The sequence below is a fragment of the Carica papaya genome, chromosome 3 (assembly GCF_054855325.1).
Source record: "Carica papaya isolate Zhongbai chromosome 3, ASM5485532v1, whole genome shotgun sequence".
NCBI classification, from domain to species: Eukaryota; Viridiplantae; Streptophyta; class Magnoliopsida; order Brassicales; family Caricaceae; genus Carica; species Carica papaya.
The window spans coordinates 21,342,524-21,366,800 of NC_142311.1; the positions used below are offsets into that span (position 1 = coordinate 21,342,524).

General features: G+C 33.9%; 1 protein-coding gene and 1 long non-coding RNA gene across 3 annotated transcripts; one reads left to right on the forward strand and one right to left on the reverse strand.

The window, feature by feature from the left end:
- Positions 1-8,625: 8,625 nt before the first annotated feature.
- Positions 8,626-11,806, reverse strand: LOC148266834 (uncharacterized). 2 transcript variants are annotated; one of them, XR_015817933.1, is made up of 3 exons: positions 10,976-11,781; positions 9,773-9,868; positions 8,626-8,807 (listed from the first exon to the last, which is right to left on the reverse strand). It is a non-coding gene; the product is annotated as an uncharacterized LOC148266834 (long non-coding RNA). The 2 variants fall into 2 exon arrangements; XR_015817932.1 differs by lacking the exon at positions 9,773-9,868 and having other exon boundaries at positions 10,976-11,806.
- Positions 11,807-13,806: 2,000 nt separating this feature from the next.
- On the forward strand, positions 13,807-18,886 carry LOC148266835 (beta-galactosidase-like). The gene is made up of 18 exons (XM_088216265.1): positions 13,807-14,011; positions 14,141-14,236; positions 14,335-14,447; positions 14,536-14,602; positions 14,807-14,899; positions 15,005-15,148; positions 15,244-15,332; positions 15,464-15,569; positions 15,740-15,827; positions 15,909-16,027; positions 16,123-16,472; positions 16,893-16,984; positions 17,084-17,181; positions 17,262-17,381; positions 17,483-17,599; positions 17,731-17,942; positions 18,057-18,333; positions 18,576-18,886. Exons 1-18 carry the CDS (start codon positions 13,850-13,852, stop codon positions 18,684-18,686), a joined length of 2,454 nt encoding a protein of 817 aa, XP_088072391.1. The 5' UTR covers positions 13,807-13,849; the 3' UTR covers positions 18,687-18,886.
- Positions 18,887-24,277: the final 5,391 nt, after the last annotated feature.

Here is a 24,277-nt window from a genome sequence, read left to right on the forward strand (position 1 = left end):
CATAGTAGTTAAGGCGAAGCGATTGTACAGTGTCCATCATCTTCCAACTGGAGGCCATGGTTTGAGACAGCACGATAGACTTCTTTTCGATTTAGTGCATCAGCAACTATATCCCTCTCCTGGGGTGATAAATAATCTAACAATCATAATCCTTCAGAAGATCCAACCAGCGCCTCTACCTCATATTTAACTCCCATTAAGAAAGGATGTACTTGATACTCTTATAGTCGGTGTAGATTTCGAAAGTTTGTCCATACAGGTAATGCTACCATATCTTCAGGGTAAAGATAATGGCTGCCAACTCCAGGTCGTGGGTAGGGTAGTTCTATTTATTTTGAGCTGTCGGGACCCAAATGCGACTACTCTGCCATGTTGCATCAGGACACACCCTAAACCAATATGAGATGCGTTGCAGTAAACTTAGAATCTCCCATTATCGTTAGGGAGGATTAACATAAGAGTAGAGGTGAGACAGTGCTTCAGTTCCATGAAACTTTCACTACATTCATAATTCTAGATAAAGGGTATCCCTTTCGTGTGAGTCGGGTCATAGGGGCAGCAATCTTGGCAAATTCATCAATGAATCATTGGTAGTAGCCTCTTAAGCCAAGGAAACTACGTACCTCAACCACGTTGGTGGGTGGACTGCAGCTGATCATCGATTCCAACTTGGACAGGTCGACAGAAACTCTTTTACTTGAGATTACATGATCGAGAAAAGAAACTCAATCAAACCAAAAAGAGCACTTGCTTAGTTTCGTATACCGTTGGTTTTGATAAAGAGTCTCCAACGCTACGGCCAAATATACCATGTGTTCCTTAAGGCTTTTAAAATACACTAGAATGTCATCAATAAAAACGACAACGTACTAATCTAGTGCTTGCCGAAAATCTCGACTCATTATATCTATAAAGGCTGCTAGGGCATTGGCAATTCAAACGACATCACCCTGAATTCGTACAAACTGTACCTGCACCGAAAGGCAGTTTTTGAAATATCTTCTTCTTTGACTCTCAACTGGTGATATTCAGTCTTAAAATCGATCTTAGAGAAGACCGTGACTCCTTACAGTTGATCGAAGAGATTGTCGATCTGAGGTAAGGAGTACTCACTTTTAACAGTAACTCAGTTGAGTTCCCTATAATCCACACAGAGTCGAAGGGAACTATCCTTTTTCTTTATGAACAACATTGGAATGCCCCAAAGGGAATGACTAGGGCAAATGAATTTCTAGGTGATAAGGTCAGAAAGCTAATTTTCAAGCTCTGTTAGCTCAACATGACTTATGCGATAAGTGGGCCTTGAGATTGGTTGGGTTCTAGGCAATAATTCAATCAAGAACTCTACCTCGCATGGGGAGGAAAACCAGGAAATTCAATGGAAAAAACATCCCAAAAATTGCAAACAATTGGTGTGGAACACACAGCAGGATCAACACCTATATTCTTATTCATTCAATTGTTTGAAAAATGATAATAATAACTTTTATTTCTTTTTTGGGGATCGTAAGATTACAGTTTTACTTTCACAATCTATTATAACTCTATATTTTTCCAATTAATCCATTCCTAGTATTACATCAAATCCTACAAAATCTAATAATATCAGGTTTACACATACTTCTATCTCTGAAGTTTTTATCCTATAGTCCTTATATATACAGTGAGCCTCTAATAGTCTTTTAGAGGGAGTTTCCACCACTAGTGTTCTCCCTAAAGGTTCTAGTCTAAACTCTAGATTACAGACAAATGCATAGAAAATAAAAGAGTGAGTTGCACCTGTATCGATCAAAGTCATGGCAGAAGTATTATGAATAGAAAGCATATCCTGGAATGAGGATATGAGCAGGAAGGGTACCAGATTCATCTAAGTGATACACTCAACCTTGTGTTACGGGTCAGTCTATATCCTTTGGTCACTGGGGGTAGTCCTTCATAAAGTGTTGGGTGCTTCCGCACTGATAACAGGCATTATTGATATGCTGACAGGGTAGGTCACCATGCGAACGACCACAATGTCAACAGGGTTGGTCAGCTCAGCCAGATGGAGCTGTAGGTGGGGGCAAGGCAGGAGGAAGGGCAATTCTAGTTCGTTTCTTTCGAGGGTTACTTATTGGGTCAAGCAATCTCCTTCTAAACTATTGGGGTTGTTGTTGGGTACAGATTCAGGCAATGCATTCGTGTTTGGCTGACATAAAGTCTTTGGTCAACTGAGCATGTTCGAGCAACTCTGCATACGAGCTGGGTCTCAACATTGTGACCCGATCATAAATGTCGGCACGAAGGCCTTTGAGAAACTTCCTATCTTTTCAGCTTTCGGGAATAACTATCAAAGGGGCAAACCTAGACAGTTGAACAAAATAGACTGCATATTGGGTGACAGATAGACTTCCTTGGTAGAGGTCCTAAAATTCCTCCTCTTTCTTTTCCCGAACGTAGGCAGGGAAGAAATTTTCAAAGAAAACATTTACCAAAATGTCCTAGGTAGTAGGGGTAGACAAGACTTCCTTCTTAAGTCGCTACCAGTGTTCTGCTTCACCCTTTAACATGAAAGCTACAAGAGGAACTTTTTATTCTTCGGTAAGGTCTAGGATAGAGAAGAGCTTCTCTATTTATAGGATCCAAGCTTTGACTACTAAAGGATTAAGGCCACCTTCAAAGTGTGGGGGGTTAAGTTTCCTAAACTTCGTTATATTGTAAGAGATAGACTGATCTGTGTTTCAGAATTCAGGGGCAGGGGGTGGATAAGGGTTGGCCTGGTTTTATCATACGGCTGCTGTTAATCGTTGAATGGCTTGGAAAAGTTCTGCGAATTCAGCCCTGGTCGAATGATCCGTGGCTTCAGGTTGCTCAATACGCTCTATAGATGATTTTTCTCGCGTAATTCCTACAAAAGAAAGGAAGACACGAGTTCGTAGTTTAATCTTAAAAAGAGGACTTATTTCTTTCTTAGGTATTCTAAAGGGTTCATCTATCTAGGGTCTCAATACAAAGGATTTGATCCATAAAATTCTACTCTGACACCATCTGTGACATCCTAAGTACTAATTAAGGCAAATAGGTGTCAGATACAGATTCAAAATAATGAGTGCATGATAAAATTTATGTTGCGGAACAAAATTACTACAAATCCCTTACAAATACATATGAGTTCCAATACATACATATACTGAGACTACAAGTGGTTGCAAAATACAAAACAAAACATAAGGGCCACTTTTTTCACTATGCTATTGGACTCATCAGAGTACGGGAACAATCATGCACTCAGACTTGCGGATTCATAGGATCCTCATAGACTTTCAAGGGTAGGTCAACCTACGGTTCTTCACTTTTTTCCTTATCTGGGGGGGCATGAAAAGAGTGAATTTCATATGCTAAGTAAGAAAAATAGTGTTAAATTAACATCGTAAGATTTTAAAAGTTAATTATTTTAACTTACCATTTAACCTCCTCATTTACCTTTTTCAGATTGTGAAAAACTATTTATATGTTAAGAAAACGGTACATTAATATAGACAACCAAATATACATCATGCCAGATAATAGAAAAAATTAAATAAATCATGAAATGCTCATATTTTTATGTCATGCTTTACAAAGTCATTACAACTTCCATCTCTAAGTATAAATACAGATTTTCAACTGTCCAAATGAAATGACTAGATCAAATACAGATATGACGATTTGCTCAAGCCCATTTTTGGCTTGCCAAACCATACGATCTATAACCACGGTCATACCAGCCATAGTGGCCCTAATAGATATTTACAATCACGACATTATTTAGCCATGAGTGACACCTACAGAGAGTGCGATACCACTCTCATTAGAGGGTATGCTATCATCCACTAGGAGTGTTCCTCTTACGTCTTTCCAAACCACATAGGGGAGGGGAAAACAGATACCCCAAAGGGTAAAGTGAACAGATACCCCTCAGAGATAAAAAGCCTCATGAGACACTTGATTCAATATGCATGTTAATACGCGTACACTTCAGACCATATAGGCTTCATTCCACTTTTCTTTTTTTCTTTTATTTTATACTTTTTACTTTTATAGATTATAAATTATATTTATTATATGCAAATTCATCAAGTGTCTGCAGTTCACATAACATGCTTGAAAACAAGAACAGTTTTACTCATCTAAACACAGAGGCATACAAAACAGGCAAAATAATAATCATATTAAATTAGTTTATCTAAAAATATTTCTTAAGATGTTGAAAGAAATACTAGATTCTTTATCGAAACCTCAATATTTTTTCCTTCACCATTCTCATTTCTTTCTCTTCTTCTCTGACTAGAATATTATCTCTCTCTCTCTCTCTCACACACTAAATCTTTGAAAAGTGAAAGAATTGAAGTGTGGAGACGAAGGGAAGAGGAAGGGCAATTTATAGAGTTTTCGAGCCGTCGAATTCGTGCTAAGTGATAAAATTTGGTGAAGAAAGATAAAAAAATGCTCAGTACGAAAAATGAGAGAGGAGGGCCTCCTCTACCGGCAGCGGCGGTGTATCGACTGAGACAGCGGCGGTGCACAGCCCAAGGTGGCAGTGCCCCGGTCGACGCATGCAGGGCTTTGGTGCGCTGGGCATAGCGCAAGCAGGCTTTCTACACACAGGCCCCAGGTGCACAGGGCCTGTCCGCGCGAGGTGATGCATGGATGGCCCACCTGCGCGCGACAAGACGCGCGCAAGTCCTAACCCCGCGCCGTGCGCGCTGTGTGCACGTCCTGTGCGTAGGTGCGCGCCGAAGGGACGTGCGTGTGTGTATGTGGATGAGACGTAAGCACCGCAGCTACTGGGCGCAAATGCGCACGCACTATACCCAGCTTCCCCGCAGGATTTTCTTCTCGATTCACCATTTTTTTTTTCAATTTTTATAATAATTTAAATGAGTTAGACTTAAAATTAAATAAAATAAATAAAATAAAATTAATTAAAATTAAAATTAAATAAAATTCAACCAAAATTACGAAATACGATAAATATTAAGTAGTATAAATTAATTAAATTTAATGTGACCAAAGACCCCAATAAATAGGATTTTTAAATCACTTAAGTACAGTGATGGGTGGAGTGTTACATTATTCCTTATCATATTCTCTATATAATTTCCAGAAATATCATACCAATTAACTAACAGACTACTATGTGTCAATTTTATTATCTAATTATCTTTTTTTAATTGTTTATTTGTCCATACTTATGCCTAAATTTGCTCTTTATCCTCTATGTTTTATCTTAACCAAATTAAGCCCAAGTCTTGAATTTATCCTTTCTCAACTTACGTAATTTTAAAATTTCAAACGATTCACATAATAGACACTTATATACATAAATCCCATCGAATTCTATCGAATCAAAACCTCATCAAATCAAATCATATCAAACTTACATATTCTTATCTTTTTATAGTTTACTAAAGTGTGTATTGTGCAATACCGTTTTTTAATAGTTACCCTTAAGGTGTAACAGATTCCCTCTAATACGTGGATGGGCTGAATACACATACCAAATAAAAAACACACATATCTATCCACATCTAGAGTAGGTCCAAATCTTCCATCCATAAGCAGGTTCACCACCCGCTGAATTTTAGCTTATACAGGCCAAACAAATCTTTTTTGAAGTCTTATTCACAAACAAACACATTTATTTTCATCTTTTATTTTTATTAAAGGTTCATTGTGCAATACCATTTATATTACTATCAAGGAAAGGCAAAAGGGATTCCCTCACTACATGGATAGGCTGGATACAACAAAATCAAAACTAAATAAAATGATCACAATAGTACTTCACTAGGTGATGCAGAATCCAAGATTAATAATGTGATCAAAAACTCATACAATTTCAATTAGCACCAAAAACTTAATCCTTGAATAAACTCTCTTTACTTGACCCACAATCAACTTGTGATTGAAACCAAAGTAATAGGAACAAATAAATTGATTAGAATGCTACAAGAAAAGCCTTGATAAATTAAAATCAATTCGAGAAAAGATATTGATAAAAACACTACAAGTTATCTTGATAAGTGGACACTAATTCTTCACTCAACAAGCAAGTTGAAAAAAACCTCACTAGTTGAAAATTAAAACTTTGTAATTTTATTACTCTCAAACTTGATTTTTCACAACTATGAATTGAAGGTCTATTTAAAATATAAGTCATGTGCATTACAAGAAAATAAATCTTCTAAATTAATTCTAAAAATTACTATAGAAAATTAAATCTTAACTTGAATAAGCAAAAAATAATAATTAAGAAGATTATAACTAAAATTAGGTAGATAGGATCTCCCCTTATGAAAACCTTTTAAATGTAAGTATCTCTTAATTTAAGGAAGATATCTCAATATAGGAGAGATATCTTGAAGATCTCTTAATTTAAAAAAGATCTCTTAAGTCCCTAGGAAAGTGAATTCGTCTATGATCTTATGATAAATGCATTTAATGTCAGTTTTCCTATTTCTAAAGATATGATCTTGGTTAGGAAACTTGAAAAGATATAATCTTGATTCTCCCTTGATGGTTTCCTGAGATTCCACGATCTTGGTTTCTTTTTTACCATTTCAGATAGATATGAAGATTTTTCTCTGTGTTTCCTAACCAAGATTTTTCTCCTATGTTTCCTTAGGATGAATACCTAATAAAGTAATAACACTAGACAAAGGTGGGTTAAGGATAAATAAACATTTCTGTTCTCCCACAAAAGGGTCATAAGTTTTCATGTCTCCTGCGAGCTCCCTTTCTCTCACTAAGGATTCATCATTTATCTTTTCTCCCTTTTCAGCATTTTCTCATGTGGCATCATTCTTCCCTTTCACGGCCTCAATTTGCTATTCTCTCATGATGTAAATTTTCTCTTTTCCCACAACCTCAACTTTCTTTACTTCATCACATGAGTTAGTATTCTCCTCTTGGGTTTGGTTATTGGCTCTTGATGAAATAGGAGGTCTTTGTTTTACTCCCTTAATACTATCGGTATAATCTTTCAGTTCCCTATTAAGCATTCTAAGCTGACTTAGGGTAACTTTTGTACAGGATCTTATATTGGTTGGGATATTGTATAAGCTCATTGTGAAAGTTTGCAAGGAATGGTTAGTAAAAAAGATAACACTCCCTCACATGTTTCATTCCTTGTGTTTCACTCATCCTGTTTCTTTCAAGTTGAATGTTAGAATTGAATTTTTTTGAATCAAGATAATCAAATTTTGTTTATGCCACTTTAAGGAATTCTAGAGAAAGAAAATAGTAAAATATTTATAGAAGTAATAGTTCAATCACACGGATGAAGATGGTGTGTGTTTTATTTATGATGCAATTAGCCACTTAGAGATATAATGAAATAAAAGCACAATGAAAGGAAAAAACTTAGAGTGCAAAAAAGACAATATGGGTATGATTTTGTTTAATTTTTGTCTTTGACATGTATGAGCGGATGCAAATTGTGTGTGTGTGTGTATGTGTTTTTTTAACTATAAAGAATAACAAATATGCAAAAATAAAATATGCAATATAGTAAGATTTATCTCAAGTCTAAGCTCTGATACCAAATGATGCAAAACTCAACATTAACAATGTGATAAAAAACTCATACAATTTTAATTAGCACAAAAAACTTAATCCCTAGATAAACTCTTCCTACTTAACCCACAATCAACTTGTGACTGGAGTTAAGGTAATAGGGATGAATGAATTGATTAGAATGCCACAAGAAAAAATTTGATAAATTAAAATCAATTCAAAAAAAGATATTGATGAAGACACCACAAGTTATCTTGATAAGTAAACACCAATTCGCCACTTAACAAAAAGGTTAAAAAAATCTTAGTTGAAAACTAAAATTTTATAATTTAATTATTCTCTAACTTGATCTTTTACAATTATGAATTGAAAGCTTATTTATAATATACGTCATGTGCATTATAAAAAAATAAATCTCCTAAATTAATTATAAAAATTACCATATGAAATTAAATCCTAACTTCAATAAGAAAATAAGAATAATTAAGATTATAACTAAAATAAGATAGATAGGAAAAGGCTTTTAAATAGTGAATATCTCTTAAATTAAGGAAGATCTCTCAATTTAAGAGAGATATCTTGAAGATCTCTTAATTTAAGAGAGATATCTTGTAGATCTATTAATTTAAAGAATATCTCTTGAAGATCTCTTAGTTTAAAGAAGATCTCTTAATTCCTTAGGAAAGTGAATCCGTCTATGATCTTATGATAAATGTGCTTAATGTTAGTTTTCCTATTTCTAAAGATATGATCTTTGTTAGGAAACTTAAAAATATATGATCTTGATTCTCCATTGGCAGATTTTCGAGATTCCTTGATCTTAGTTTTTTTTTTTTTTTTTTACCATTTTTGAAAGATATGGAGAAGAAAAGGAAACTTTCCTCCTTAAGAGAAAAAACTCTCCTAAGTGGAAAAAATCTCTCATACGTAAGGGAGATTTTCCCCTGTCTTGCTCTTAGATTTTTATGGAATTTTACACTAATGACGGATTCTTTCATTGGCTTGGTTGGTTACTTGAATAGTCCAAGTCACCTATTGTAACGGCTCCGGAAATTTAAATGAAATGTATGTATTAGAAATCTCAAATGCGAAAGCGTAATAAAAATTTTGATTAATATCCCTTACACAATAACCAAAACGTACTCAAAACATGAAGGAACAAATTAACTAAAAGAGATACTTGAAATAAGAACTATAAATATAACTATGAAGTCTTTAGGTATCCCCTTCGCCGTCTTCCTGCGGAACGGGCTCGGGAACGTCTTCCTGATCTGAAATGGTTAAATAAGAAATAAACTACACCAGCCCAGTAAAGATATCACACTATCTCACCGCCACGGACGTAAAGGTGGGTAGAAAATAAAAATGACAAATGGAGCATAATTTATAACAAACTCGTTTATTAACATAAAAACCTTTACTGTCCACTTACCTCGGTGAGATCCATGAAAACAACATATGAAAGCAATAACATTATCATCATCATGAAATCATATAAATTTTATACCATAACACTTACCATGCCTTTGCATTTCAATCATTAAACAACATATTTTCCTCTTTTACCAGCCTACTAGTATCCATGGGAATCCATAGGGGGTCCCCGCTACCCGTGAACCATTAACATTACAACCTGATTCCAGGGTCGTCCCCATACCCCGTCCGGTATGGGCGCCAAAATCATGAACCTCAATACTCCGTCCGGTATGAGGGTGAAACGGGCCGTCCCCATATCCCATCCGGTATGGGCACCAAAACACATAAGGTCTCCATACCCCGTTCGGTATGAGAGACCACATTCCCGGTAGGGTTCCCTACGGACTCGGTCCGTCCACCATCTCCCAGAATATCTAGTCAAGCTGTCCACATTTTCCACTTATCAGTTCACATAACCTTTTTGCTTTTTTTTTTTCTTAATCTCAATCATCAAATCATACACAACATGTAAACCAGTAATTGACACCAAACAAGACAACAAAGTATCGGGTTCACCATAATACAAACCATAATAAAAGAAACCATGATTCATGCATACGAGACCATAACATAATTACATCAAATATCATACTGCATTTAATACTGAAAATTAGATCAAACAATAACAGACCAACATTGTATCAGACTCGGGCTCCATTGGCAACCTCAATCAATTATACATCTATAAAGTCTCAAAATACCGTTTAATTATTTATTAAGCTTTAATACCGTGATAGGAAATAGGGTGAGGGGTCCTTACTTGTTTTGGGGTCTGAAATCGACTCTACAGTGCGCCTACGGGCTGTCTCTAATTTTCTTGAATTTTTTTCGCAAAACTGAAAAACACTACCGGTACCTGCACGTAACCCAAAAAATCCCAAATCAGACCTAGGGTCCCTTTCGGCCAATATCAGAATTCTGGTACGGCAGCTCCGCCGTGCTCCGGCGACGGCGCTGCCGCCTGCGGCGGCAATCTGCCTCGGGTTGGCCGGGGCTGCTGACGCGGCTGTTGACGTGGCACAACTTTTTTAACCCCCTGTTTCTGATTTATTTTTTCAAAAACACCATCGGAATTCAAATTTTCACTCTTTTTTTTCAAAATCAATTTCAATTAAATCCAAATAATATTTTTACCCAATTTTATCATGATTATTATTTTTATTTTCATTAAATTAAATTAAATAAAAATCTGAAAAATTCAAATACAAAAAAAAAAAATAATAATAAAAATAATAAGAATAAAATTAAAAATACTTGGGTGTTATACCCATTCTCACATCAGTAGGTGACCCCAATTAAAACAAAAGCATGCATACCCATCCACATTTGGAGTGGGTTTAAATCTTTATCCACGAGTAAGGTTTACCATGAACCCATTGAATGTCAATCATACATGCAAATCCCTAGACCTGAGTCCTAACTAAATGAGTTGTTGATGTCCTATTAATATTTTTAAATTCTCTTTTTACACACATTTTTTAATTATTCAGATTTTGTATAGTTGATTATTTATGTAAATACTTAAAGTTTCATTTTCAAAAGAAATCAAACAATAGTCATTATCTTAATAAATTTTTCATCACTATTTTCTAAATTACTTACACAAATCATAATTTTAATTATCGTACATACTAATTTATCCTATCTACATATTCGTTACTAATATTACATGTTTTTTTTTTAAATTTTGAGTACATATCGTATAAACCTATGATCGTTTTAACTCATTCACGCATTGGCTCAATTTTATTCAAATCTCTTATCATTTTCACATAATTTCCCATGTTTTTGTCATGCAGTTCATTCACCCTATAAAAGTGCACAATACAAACATAATTAAATTCACATTCAAGGAAAGATTAAAACAGGCAAACAAAAATTGAATATAGGCAATAGGAATGTAAACACAACAAGAACTCTTCGAAAATCTACGTCAGGGACCCTATCCGACAGTTTGTACTACCTGCATAGTGCCCAGGTCTCATTCCCATCGGGGTCTCCTCATTCATCTGCACCAAACTTCATTCTTAACACCAAGGTTAATAAAAACATCATCAATCTTCCAAGGTTTGTTTCAGGTTAAGGGAAACCATAAGTACCCCTCTCTCTCTCTTCTAGCGGCAGTCCCTCTACAAAACGAGGAGGAGTCGATTTAGGGTAAGTATTTATACCCTAGGCACAGGTCCTTCAATATATATTTTAAAAGATCTGGGCTGTTCGATAAAAGGGGAATACTTTGGTTTTTTCACGTGGGAAAATAGTTTCTAGCCATCCGATCTTGGCCCTTTAAATTATGACCATTAGATCTAAGGTTTCATTAAAGTTATTTGGATCTTTTTACACCTTAAACCGTGTGTGTTAGATCTTACCTAATGCAAATCTGAACCGTTTGTTCATTATAAGATCTAGGCCACATGATATGATTGGGCAGGAGGTGATCTCTTCCGTTGATTTAAAATTCGAACGAGAGTCAGTTTGGACCGTCAGATCTATTTAGGCAGGAAGCTTTCCCAATCGTTGATAAACTTTTAGGTGGGAAGGAATCTTAGTCGGGAGCGATTGGCAATCATCCAATCACACCCTTAGGTGGGAAGATTCCCTAGTCGTCTGATTGGGCGGGAAGTCACCACGGTCGTCCGATCATTCCTACCATGCAAAGTGCCATGCATACCCCCTATTTGCGTTTTTATCACAAGGTGCACGTGAAATGGCAGATTAGATACATCATGCTTTGACGTGTCCCATTTTTAAAAAAAATTTCAATTGGGCCCCATAATTTTAAGCCCCTTTTCATTTTGGTCCCTAGTGCATTTTAAAAAATGGGAAAGGCTCTCAAACGTCAGGTTTTCTTGCATTTGAATCCCTAAATCCCTAATTTATTAATTTTTGGGTTTAAATTTAAGTTTTAGCTTTTTCTCGAGTTTATTTATCGGTGTTTTTACATAAACCAAATCAGATTTCTTAAAAGTAAATTTTTTATTTGCATACTGATTCACAAAATAATTTGTATTTATTAATTCCAATGTTTTCAAATTTTAATCCTCCCCCTTTTTTTCTTTCCTAAATTTTCTTTCAAATGGTCCTGCAAGAATCTTAGTCTGCAGGGTATTACAGTTGGCTTTTGTCTTCATTGATAGCATCATCTTAAGTGTTATTTCTTTTATATACTTGACCACAATCATGACCGTGCCATCTACTTCTTTCTCATTCCTTTTGCCTTCTACCATCATTCAAGTAAACCTTTGATTTGAGATTTTGCTCTCAAGACATTTCTCTTTATTTGTTTATAATATTTCATATATCTTGTGAGCCAATTATGCTTTCATGCGAACACACCAACTCTCAATAATTTTTTTTGTAAGATAAAAGAATTAGAATGCGAATAGATTATTGTTAACCATCTCTCTAAAATTTTATAAAATTAAAGAACTAAATTCTGATATTATTTTGTTGAAAAAAATTTAAGATATAAACTATCTCAAAATAATATTTTATTGAAAATGAAAGAAAGAATAAGAAAAAACTAATAGAAAGAAAGAATAAAAAAAAAACTAATAGAAAGACTCAAGTTTTCATTTATGGTTCTTGCAAAAAAATATGTACATGGGTTTATATGAACACCAACACAACTCTTAAAATTCTAAATATATGAATCATAATTAACTGTAATTCATGAATCATAACTATCTAGGAAAATTTAAAAAACTCATATTGAAGTTTAATTCATAAACTATAACCACCCACCAAAATCGAAAAACACATTTATAAACTTAACTCCTTATAAGATAAAGAGTTTTCTTAATTTGCATATTATTATTTTTAACAAAGTATTCCTCCAAATGATATTTTTTCCTATTGATGGCTTAGGATTGTCAATAAAGAGTAATATCATTGATCTCCTTCTTTGGAAACATCAATATTCTTTCCCATTGTTTTAGCTTTCTTCAAGATTTTCCTATACCCCTCCTGGTGAAAAGTTGACCATGATTCTCTCACCCTTTCTCTGTCGCACTCTCTCTCCATCAGAAGTGAAACATGATAAAATACTACTTATTTAGTATTTGAGACATTTTTTTTAGCTTTGTTTGAGGTTTGGTTAGGTCCTTAGGTGTTTATTATCTTCTTCATAAATGTGCAGTGTTTTGACATATATGATTCAGTCCAAATCTTTTTATAAGGTTAAGTACTCTAGTAATAAGGTTAATGCAAATTATGAGCTCAAACAATTATAACAATCCTAGTTTTAGAAAACAAGTCTGTGTATCGTTATCTCTTCGAGGAATTATAAAGATCCTTTAGTGAGTTAAATTATACATAAAATGCCAAGAGAATTTAGTTTAACAACAATGCCATTGACTGTATATGCTATATATAATACATATATATATCCTCAGCAGATATCTTCTCTCTTGTCAGCTCCATAATTCTTTATCATAACAGCAAATTATTTCTAACTAAAATGTTGGTGAGAAAATTATGTGAAACTGCCATTTTTTAAGATAATAAAGTTCTAATTTGAATTTATTCACTAATAAAAGACTACCATATATATCCTTAACATATCAGTTGTATATATATATATATGCGCTATATATATCCTTAACATATTCGTTGTCTCTCCAGCTAGCTCCGCAATTCATTACCATAACACACAGATTAATTGGATTTGCCATATTTTTCATGAAAAGAAAACATCCTTTGAATTTATCCACTAATAAAAGAATAACCTCAATTGGAATTGACAGCTAATGAGTGGCTATTGTATTATATATATGTGTGGTGCTCTATGTGCATTTTAAAATCTGAATATCAGTGCGATATTCATGCATTAATCAAAATGTCTAGGTTTTTTATTGTTCTTCTTGCAATAAGTTTCTCTTTCCTGTGCTCATCTTCATCAGCTATACAAATTGACTATGATGCTAATGCAGTTATCATCGATGGCCAACGTCGAATTATTTTGTCTGGTGCAATCCATTATCCTCGCAGCACCCCGCAGGTACCATATAACCATACTTCAATTATTGTTCTGAAATCTTTCATAAAGAAAATAAATCGACCAACAAACTGATAAATAAATAAGGCAATCGAGAATGATATCAACATTATTCAAATATGTTTTATGCAGATGTGGCCTGATCTAATACAAAAGGCGAAAAATGGTGGCCTTGATGCTATTGAAACATATATTTTTTGGAATGTACATGAACCTCGACGACGAGAGGTCTGAATTTTTATCTTATATATGTATGTAGATTTTGTAGTGGTTGAGATGAGGAAAACCTGTAACTGATGTATTTATTACTTGGAAATTTTATGTAGTATGATTTCACTGGAAATTTGGATTTCGTGAAGTTCTTTCAACTAATTCAACAGGCTGGTCTCTACGGTATTCTCCGAATTGGTCCTTATGCTTGTGCCGAATGGACTTACGGGTAAAGTTCTTCTGAGTCATAGGAAAAAATAAGAGGATATGAAAAGCTATAAAGTTAATTTCTTTTCTTCTTTTCTTATAATTGACAGAGGATTTCCAGTTTGGTTACACAACATTCCAGGAATCGAGTTCAGGACAAACAATGAAATATACAAGGTCCTAATCCTAATCCTAATCCTATTTAATATACACTTAGGATATAATATCAAATTGATAAGTATGAGAACCCATATTAGTTTAAATAACTATTGGATAACTCTTTCTAATATTATATGCTTTTGGGTTTTATGTTTCCTTTACTTTGTATTACATTTTTTTCAATTACTTTTAACGTTCCTTAATTACTTCATTTACTTACAGAACGAGATGCAAATTTTCACCACCAAGATAGTGAACCTTTGCAAAGAGGCCAAGCTATTTGCTTCACAAGGAGGACCCATAATTCTTGCACAGGTTTCTCCCATTTCACCCTTATAGTTTTCTTCTTTCTTAAAGAAAATTGTCCCATAGTTGCATATATATGTATATATATATTTATGTCTGTGTATATATGGACAGATTGAGAATGAATATGGCAATATCATGGGACCTTATGGAGGGGCAGGAGTTGCATACATGAACTGGTGTGCAGAAATGGCTATAGCTCAGAACATTGGCGTACCTTGGATCATGTGCCAACAGGATAATGCTCCACGGTCTGTGGTATGGATTCTTTGTTCATCAAATATTTTCACTTACCTAAACTGAAATTAAACATATAACATATATATAAATAACTCCTCCCTATGTTTTCATAGATCAATACTTGTAATGGCTATTACTGCGACTCCTTTAACCCTAACAATCCCAAGAGTCCCAAAATGTGGACAGAAAATTGGATTGGATGGTGAGCTTTCCTCTTCTTAATTTCTCTTTATCTCTATCACTTTGGGTATTTCATCTTTTTTCTTTCTTTCATTTATTTTTCTGCCATGCAAATTCACTGAGCTTGAGTGGCAATGGATGAAATATATACAGGTTTAAGAAATGGGGTGAAAGGGATCCTCATAGAACTGCAGAAGACACAGCATTTGCCGTTGCGCGATTCTTCCAAAGGGGCGGCGTTCTGCAGAATTATTATATGGTTAGATTTACCAATCGAATTTTAACAAGTCACCTGATTTTCAAGATTAAATTATAACAAGAAAAATTTTAAAACTAAATTACAAGATAACCCATTAGAACTTGATATTTTTTTCCAATGACAATATTGTTTGTTGGTTAACTATCTTTTCTTTCCGTATAAAATTTCAGTATCATGGAGGAACCAACTTTGGACTCACAGCAGGAGGTCCATTAATCACAACATCTTATGATTATGATGCTCCACTTGATGAATATGGTAATTAATCAACGAAATATTAAAATTATCATTTCCTATCGGATCAAGGTCGAAATTAAAAATACTCCAATATGGTTGTAGGCAATCTGAATCAGCCGAAATGGGGACATCTCAAACAACTTCATGCAGCCCTAAAATTGGGAGAGAAGATTATCACAAATGGTGTACAAACAACCAAGAACCTAGGCAATGGAGTCGATGTAATTAAACAAAATATTGCAAAAATAGTAAATTTATTGTCTAATACGATAACTCAATGTGATATATTGATTGTTGTTGTTGTTATAATTATCAGCTTACTACTTATACCAACAATGCAACTGGAGAGAGATTCTGCTACTTGAGCAATATAGATGGAAGCAAAGATGCAAATATTGATTTGCAACAAGAAGGAAAATACTTTGTGCCTGCTTGGTCTGTTAGCATTCTCGAAGGTTGTAACAAAGAAATTTATAATACTGCTAAGGTAAACGTTCAGACGTCGATAATGGTAAAAAAGCCATTGACAGCAACAGCCTCGTGGTCATGGACACCAGAGATCATGAAAGATACCCTTCATGGAAAGGGAAACTTCACTGCCTCAAAGCTTCTTGATCAAAAACAAGCATCTTCTGAGTCAAGCGACTACTTATGGTATACGACAAGGTACGATAATTTATTAATCTGCTACTCTTGTAGGATAGTTTTCGAAAAGAAAAATACATTACTTCTATATCCACAAAAAAATGCATTCAAACTTTTTTGTGAAAAAGAAATAGTGGTTGGCACTAAAATTTTTTTAAGAGTGAAATTTCTTTCTATATGGAATTCAAAGAGTTTTTCTTACAATAATAAATAATAAAGCATTAGAATATTTTGAATTAACTATATAACTTGAAAAGCTAATTTCTTATAGAATGTAATATATTTTTATAAAATAGAAGTTTTTATAAAAATAATAAATAATTTCTATTGAAACTGAAATATTTTGTTTACTTAGTTCAAAATTTAATTAGATATTTTGTATGTATAGTTTTTTAGAAAAATACACATGATTCATCTTTTATTTTCCTCTACTTGACACAGTTTTAACATCAACGCTAAGACAAAGAATGCAATTCTATCTGTCAATTCATCTGGAGAAGTCCTTCATGCATATGTCAACAAGAAGTTAATAGGTAATTATATTTTAGTATATGATTTTTTAAAAAAAAATTATGCCATAATTTTTTATTCTAGTAACTCCTTTTAAAAAAATTAATTCTGTGATGAAATAGGTGATCAAATGGGGAATACCTTCCAATTCCAAAAACCTATCTCTCTTAAACATCCGAAGAATACTATTACCTTGCTTAGCGTCACAGTTGGACTGCAGGTGTGTGATATGTCTTACCTTAATTTACATTAGTATAAACATGTATGGATTTCATCTTATTTTCACTATAAAATTTACAGAATTACGGCTCTTTCTTCGATGTGCAACCGAATGGCATTAGTGGAGGCCCGGTTAAATTGATTGATGCCAAAACTAATGCTACCTTGTTAGATTTATCATCAAATCTATGGACTTATAAGGTAACTAAATTTCGTTGGAATTCCTCCAAAGAATATCAAAAGTTATGATCTTTTAAACTTATGATTGATATATTTCATCTTTTAAATTTGTTGACTTAAAGATCGGGTTAAACGGAGAAGCAAAAAGACTCTTTGATCCAAACTCAAAAAAAGCTAAAGGCCATGCTTGGTTTACCACAAAACAGGTCCCTAAAGGGAGACCCATGACTTGGTATAAGGTAAAAGTTTTAACTCCACACTAGGTAAGAGTATTATTATTTTAATACTCTTATCCCGTGTTAGAAAAAATTGGCATCATTGAGCTCCAAATTTTTTTCCTAACTCAAGATTAAACTCTATTCTTGTATAGACAAGCTTCAAGGTACCTCAAGACACAGATCCTGTAGTAGTGGATTTGCAAGGAATGGGCAAGGGACATGCGTGGGTGAATGGTAATAGCCTTGGTCGATTTTGGCTTACGCAAATAGCTGATCTGAATGGTTGTAGTGCCACATGTGATTACCGAGGAGGTTATTCAGCAAACAAATGTGTGTCAAATTGTGGAAATCCTTCTCAGAGATGGTATTTACATATATATACATTTTTTTCATTAATGTATCCTCTAGTAAGTTATACGTTTTGAAAAAAATTAGTAAGAAAATAACATTATATGACGATAGCCCTTGATTGTACTAGGTACCATGTCCCAAGATCATTCCTCAATAATGGAGATAACACATTGGTTTTGTTTGAAGAATTTGGTGGAGATCCTTCAAATGTCTCTTTCCAAACAATAACAGTTGGAACCGTTTGTGGTAATGCATATGAAGGGAGCACATTAGAATTATCATGCCAAGGAGGCTCAAAGATTATGGGAATTGAATTCGCTAGCTTCGGAGACCACCATGAATCATGTGGTTCCTTTTCAAAGGGCTCTTCTGAGGCAATTAATACCTTGTCCATTCTGCATAAGGTAAAATATGTGGAATGTGTATTGAGTTTATGGACGTTCATAATTGATTGGATCAAAGAATCATACCTGATCAGTTTTTTTAAAAAAAAAATACAATATGGTTCAATTTTTCGTTTACAATTAGATGATTAAAAAATTTTTTATCATCTCTGATTCTGGACCAATGAACATTACTTTTTTAGTTTATATATATATATACACACACATTGATTGATATTTTCAAAAATTAAATCTTCTTATAGGTATGTGTTGGAAAAGGAATTTGCTCGATTGAGGTATCCGATAAAACATTTGGAGGAAACAACGCAACAAGCTCCGACAGGAGACTAGCTGTGCAAGCTGTTTGCTCGTGAGTTGGCTAGGAACACATAACAATGTTGCAATAAGTCTTAACTCAGCGAAATGATCTATTGAAAGAACAAGTGCATGTAAAAAATAATAGTCCCCATCACGTGAGATATGATGGAGTTATTAGCTAACAATTTATTATAGTATGTAAATCATTTTTTCAATTTTTAATGAATTCTCATTCATTTTATCATTTACTACTTCATATGAATTTTATTCATGAATGAAATTTTTCTATTTTTATATGCAATAATAAACAATATTAAGATCACAAGATCATATTAATAAGACCCACTTCATTTAGTCCAATAATTTATGGTTGCTCCATATATATGTCACTAATGAGTTATTCTTTAAACTCTTTGCTATATGAAGGGCAAACTTTTTCAATGGACTTCATTTCCCAACTTGCTCTCTGTTGGTGCTTTTTAGATACTCGTGTTTATTGGGCAATCTTGTCTATTTGATTGTCAGCCAAATTAATATTGTGGCTACTTAGATACTTATATTTTAGAATCAACATTTATTGTAAGATTTCATATACTTAGAGTTTTGTTGCATAGACGAGCTCTTAAAGAAACAATGAAAATGTTGAATGCTTGGCCTATGCTACCTCATTCATTCTAGTGTCATATGTTCATTAAAAGCATCTACTAGGACTTTAACAAACCCAAGGTTTTCCTCCAGGTCAGCCCAAAGCAGAATTTAGCCATCAAGTGAGCAATGCGAGTTATTTCTCTCATTTTTGTGAATGTATGATTCAAGCTTTCCAAATGTCTTCAATAAACTTACTCTAATTAACCAAGAAAAAATCTAATCTTTGACAATCTAAATTAAGTCATCACGACTATGTATATGATTCAAGCTTTCCAAATGTCTTCAATAAACTTACTCTAATTAACTAAGAAAAAATCTAATCTTTGACAATCTAAATTAAGTCATCATGACTATGTATATGAGTACGTCCTAAAAATTTTTGTATTAGAAAAAATTTTAGTATTTATAGAAAAACTATGATAGCTAATTCAAAAACACACACACAGGTTCTACAGCACCTGGATGAGATTTGAGCAACAGCAGCACCAGGAGAAGCATAAATAGAAAACTGACACGTACATATAAAAGAAAAACTAACCTCAGAAAGTATCTTTTATTATCATCAAAGAGGTGAATATGTGAGTAATGAACATGCATTAATTTACGAGATTAAAAAGAAAAACTCACATGAATAAACAGTTTTAGCTGGTGGAGCTGCAATTCTATTAGTTATCTTGACTTCAAATGATATCCAAGCCTATTCTCTTATACTCCTACATAAAGTGGAGGAATATTATATTTGAATTTTTCCATAAAAGAAAAATAATAGAAGAGAAACATAAAACCATAAATTTCATATCATCTAAATATTCATATCCTTCTATTGAATTTTTCAAAGAATCATATTCACTTACATCAAATCTCAACAGGAGACTACTAGTTGTTCTCACCTATTATACCAAATTTGATACCAACAAGTCGATACAGAATATTATTTTTATCAAATGATCTAAAGAAATCAATATGCAATACTATATTTAGCTAATTGATGCATCAAAGCTATTGGAGAAAAAAAATATAATACTCCTACTCAATTATAAAAGGGATGCTTATACACAATAATCCACAACTTATATATAACTAGTGATAGAACCAAGCGTGAATTTGATAAAGAAAATTAATTTTCCTCTTCATAACCGCCCATTTATCGCTATTTAATTTACCATTATCTTATTTTAATTTTTCATAAACGCTAATTTATAATTTTTATTTATAAAAGATAATTTATGATTTTTATAAAAAAAATTAATTTTAACATAATTTTAAATAATTTATTCAACACTTCTCATTATTTGAAATTGCATAAGCCAAGTAATGATTTAAAGTAAACATGCTTCAAATATGAAAGTGATTTTATGAATATATTCGCTACTTGTTCATTAGTGTTGCAAAACTTCAACATGATCTCTCCTTTTGCCACCAGCTCACAAATAAAATGAAAGCGGATTCTGATGTGCTTTGCTCTTCCATGAAATGCAAGATTTTTAGACATTGCAATTATGGACTTGTTGTCATAAAAATTCTAGTTGCCTTCTCTTGCTATTGATGAAGATCAACAAGAATTTTTCTAAGCCTTATGATTGATAAGTTGCGGAAATGGCTGTCACATATTTTGCCTCTGAAGATGATAATGTAGTTGTGACTTGCTTTTTTGAACTCCATGTTATTGCACTTGATCCAAGACTGAAAATATTTCTTGAAGTTTTCTTCCTATCATCCTATGAGCCTACTTAATCGCTGCGAGTAAATCTAATTAGCCTGAAATTTGAGACATGAGAATATCAATATAATAATCTAAAGTTCCAGCAACATAGCATAGAATCCTTTTTGTAGCTCGAAAATGATGTTCTGAAGGATTGCTCATAAACCTTAAAACAACACCAACTGAAAAAGAAATATATGGTCGAGTATGAGCGAAATAAATCAAACCTCCAGCCAGACTTCTGAAACTTCTTGCATTTGTTTTCTCAGTATCATCTTTAAGTTGCAATGTTTCATTCACATTCATGGGTGTAGTAGCAATTTTGCAATTAACCATGACAAACCCTTTGAGTAGGTATAATACAATTTTCTTTTGCAAAACAAATATTCAATACACTCCTTGCTTCACCTCAAGCCCATAGAAATAATGTAATAAACCCAAATATGTAATCTCAAATCTACTCAACATACTAGACTTGAATTCAACTATTATAGAATGAGATGAGTCCATATAAATTATGCCATTAGCGTAAAGGCACAGAATAAGAAAATCATTGTTACCTTGCTTTCTCAAATAGAGTGTAGGCTCATTTTTACTTATTTGAAAGCCATTTTGCAGAAAATAAGAATTGATTTTGTTGCACCATGTGTGTGGTGCTTGTTTTAACCCATAAAGTGCCTTCTTCAGCTTGTATACCTTTTCTTTTTCACCACTAATCATAAACCCTTTAGATTGAAAAAGATATACTTCCTCTTCAAGCTCATCATTTAAAAAGGCTGACTTAACATCAAGTTGATAGAGTGGCCATTTTAATTACGCAACCATTGCTATAAGTGTTATCACCCTTTCAAATCGAGCAACAAGAGAAAATGTCTCTTCAAAATCTATGCCTTGTTACTGTGAGTATCCCTTTGCAACAAACCTCGCCCTGTGTTTTTATACACTTCCATCTGCATGAAACATTGTTTTGAATATCAATTTCAAGCCAACAATATTTTTTCCATCAGGCAAGTCGTTCAGCTCCCAAGTTTCATTTTTTTTGTATTGTCATTTAGTTCTTCCTTCATTATATTTTTCTACTCCTTCATTTTTGTTGCTTCTTCATATGTTGTAGGATCTACAATAAGCAAAGAAAATGCACAAGATTCATGAATTTCTATCAAAGACATGAATTTCCTTGGAGGTGTCTCTCGTATCTTTTAAAGTTGAGGTTGGTGAACTTGTTAGGTTACTGGTATTTGAAATTGAGGAAGAGGAATTTGTTGAACATGTTGGTGTAGGATCTATTGCTTCATCTAAGAAAGCTTCAAGAAGAGTTACAACGTTGATGTTACTCCAATTCTAGCTTGCTTTTTCATTAATATGACATTTCTGCTTATTGTCATTTTGCAACTAAGAGGGTTATATAACTTATATGCTTTATATTCAAGACAATAACTGATGAAAATACATTTTTCTAATTTTTCAACTCATTTTTAGTGTGTTTGAGGGTTAATCAAAGCATAAGCAACATACCCAAAAATTCCTAAGTAGATTATTGAAGGTTTTGTAGCTTTTCCGACTTCATATGACGTTTGATTCAACACAGCCTTTGTAGGAGATATATTTAATAAATATACTGAAGAAGCCTCTACATTCGCCCAATACTGATTTGGATGGTCGTTCCCTTTTAGTAAACTTCTTACTATTTCAACAACGACACAATTTTTGCATTCAGCAATGCCATTTTGTTTTGATGTGTAAGGTGCTATTAGTTCCCTGTAAATTCCATTTTTTTCACAAATGTGATTGAACTCATTTGATAAGAACTCACCACCTCTGTTCGAATGGAGAGTTTTAATACATAGCCTACTTTGCTTCTCCACCAAAGCCTTGAATTTTTTACAATTTTTAAAAGTTTCTGACTTGAAAGTCATAAAATACACCCATATCATGCGACTAAAATCATCTATAAAAAGTAAAAAATATCGATTGTCGCTAAAAGACTCTGTGTTCATTAGACCATACAAGTTAGCATGAATTAATTCAAGACAAATAGTTGCTCTCCAATCCTTTCTAATAGGAAACACATTGTTACTATGTTTCATATATGCAGCCCTCACATAAATCAAAAGAATCAATTTTCGGCAAGCCTACAACCATACCTTTCTAACCCAACAATTGCAGCCCCTTGTGATTAAGATGCATATACATTTCTAACCCAACAATTCATAGCTATTACATTTGATGAGCCTTGAAGCTCTATTTATAGGATTGTCCATGCTTGCTTTGAAGTCATAACTACTACAATTTTTTAGAAAATCATGTCATGGACTATTTATTGGATGAAGAACAATGCTTTGGAGTCTTTCTTCATGTTCTCCTTCAAATAGTTCTCATCTGGATCAACAAACCCATTTTTTACTAAGTCCCAAAGGTCTTGAGACTTGAATAAAGTCTTCATTTTGATTCTCCAAAGCTCATAACTCTCTCCTTTAAAAGGTGTAAAATCTTTGAAAATGATATATATATTTATAGCATAAGAAAAGAATGAAGCAGCATAAGCAAATACTAAAACTCACTCTCACACCTCGTTTTCCTCTGGTCCATGGCATCCTCCTGCCACCGAGAAAGCTATTAGGAAATCCTTTGATGTGGTGGTTCTTGAAACACAGTCATCTGGAAGAAAAGAGATAGAAGACACTCCATCTACCTTTTCGATGCCAAGATCTGCTTGGTTCTTGAACTCAATTCTCGATTTGGTTAGTATTGCGGTATTCGGCCATGATACATACTTTCATGATACATACTCCGAATGCGTCCTTGTTACATGGCCAAGCTACTGTGATCTTGATTAGCTATTTTAGGAATGGTCTCAGCAACTGCAAGGATGATGGTGGTGGAAGCTTATTCTTTATTTTTTAACATTTTTGTTTTAAATTTAAACTAATTCTATTTATTATACATATTCTTGTTGGGCTTTCACTAAGTCCATATAGCGCCCGGACCGAGGAGGAAAAAAAAAAAGCCACGTCGGCAGCCACGTCAGCAGGCCCGGTCAGCAATCCCGGCCAACCGGGACCTGCCACATGGCAAAACCACGTCGTGCCAAAAAGGGCCACATTGGCGATCCGCGTGGGCGCGATCGGACGGCCCAGATCAAGCGTGCGATCGGACGGCCCAGATTAAAACAAAATGGACGGCTGAGATCAAAAGGCAAGGGGTTATAAATAGAACCCCCACACCAGACCACAAACCCTAGCCACCTGCCACTCGCCGGAGAAGACGAACCAGAAGCCGGCCGCCGCCACCCGCTGC

Bases quoted from the DNA above. Each gene is read 5' to 3' on its own strand.
- LOC148266835 (XM_088216265.1), top strand. From the start codon at position 13,850: ATGTCTAGGTTTTTTATTGTTCTTCTTGCAATAAGTTTCTCTTTCCTG. The intron at 14,900-15,004 runs GTTTCTCCCATT...ATATATGGACAG, and splicing joins GACCCATAATTCTTGCACAG to ATTGAGAATGAATATGGCAA. The intron at 15,333-15,463 runs GTGAGCTTTCCT...AAATATATACAG, and splicing joins ACAGAAAATTGGATTGGATG to GTTTAAGAAATGGGGTGAAA.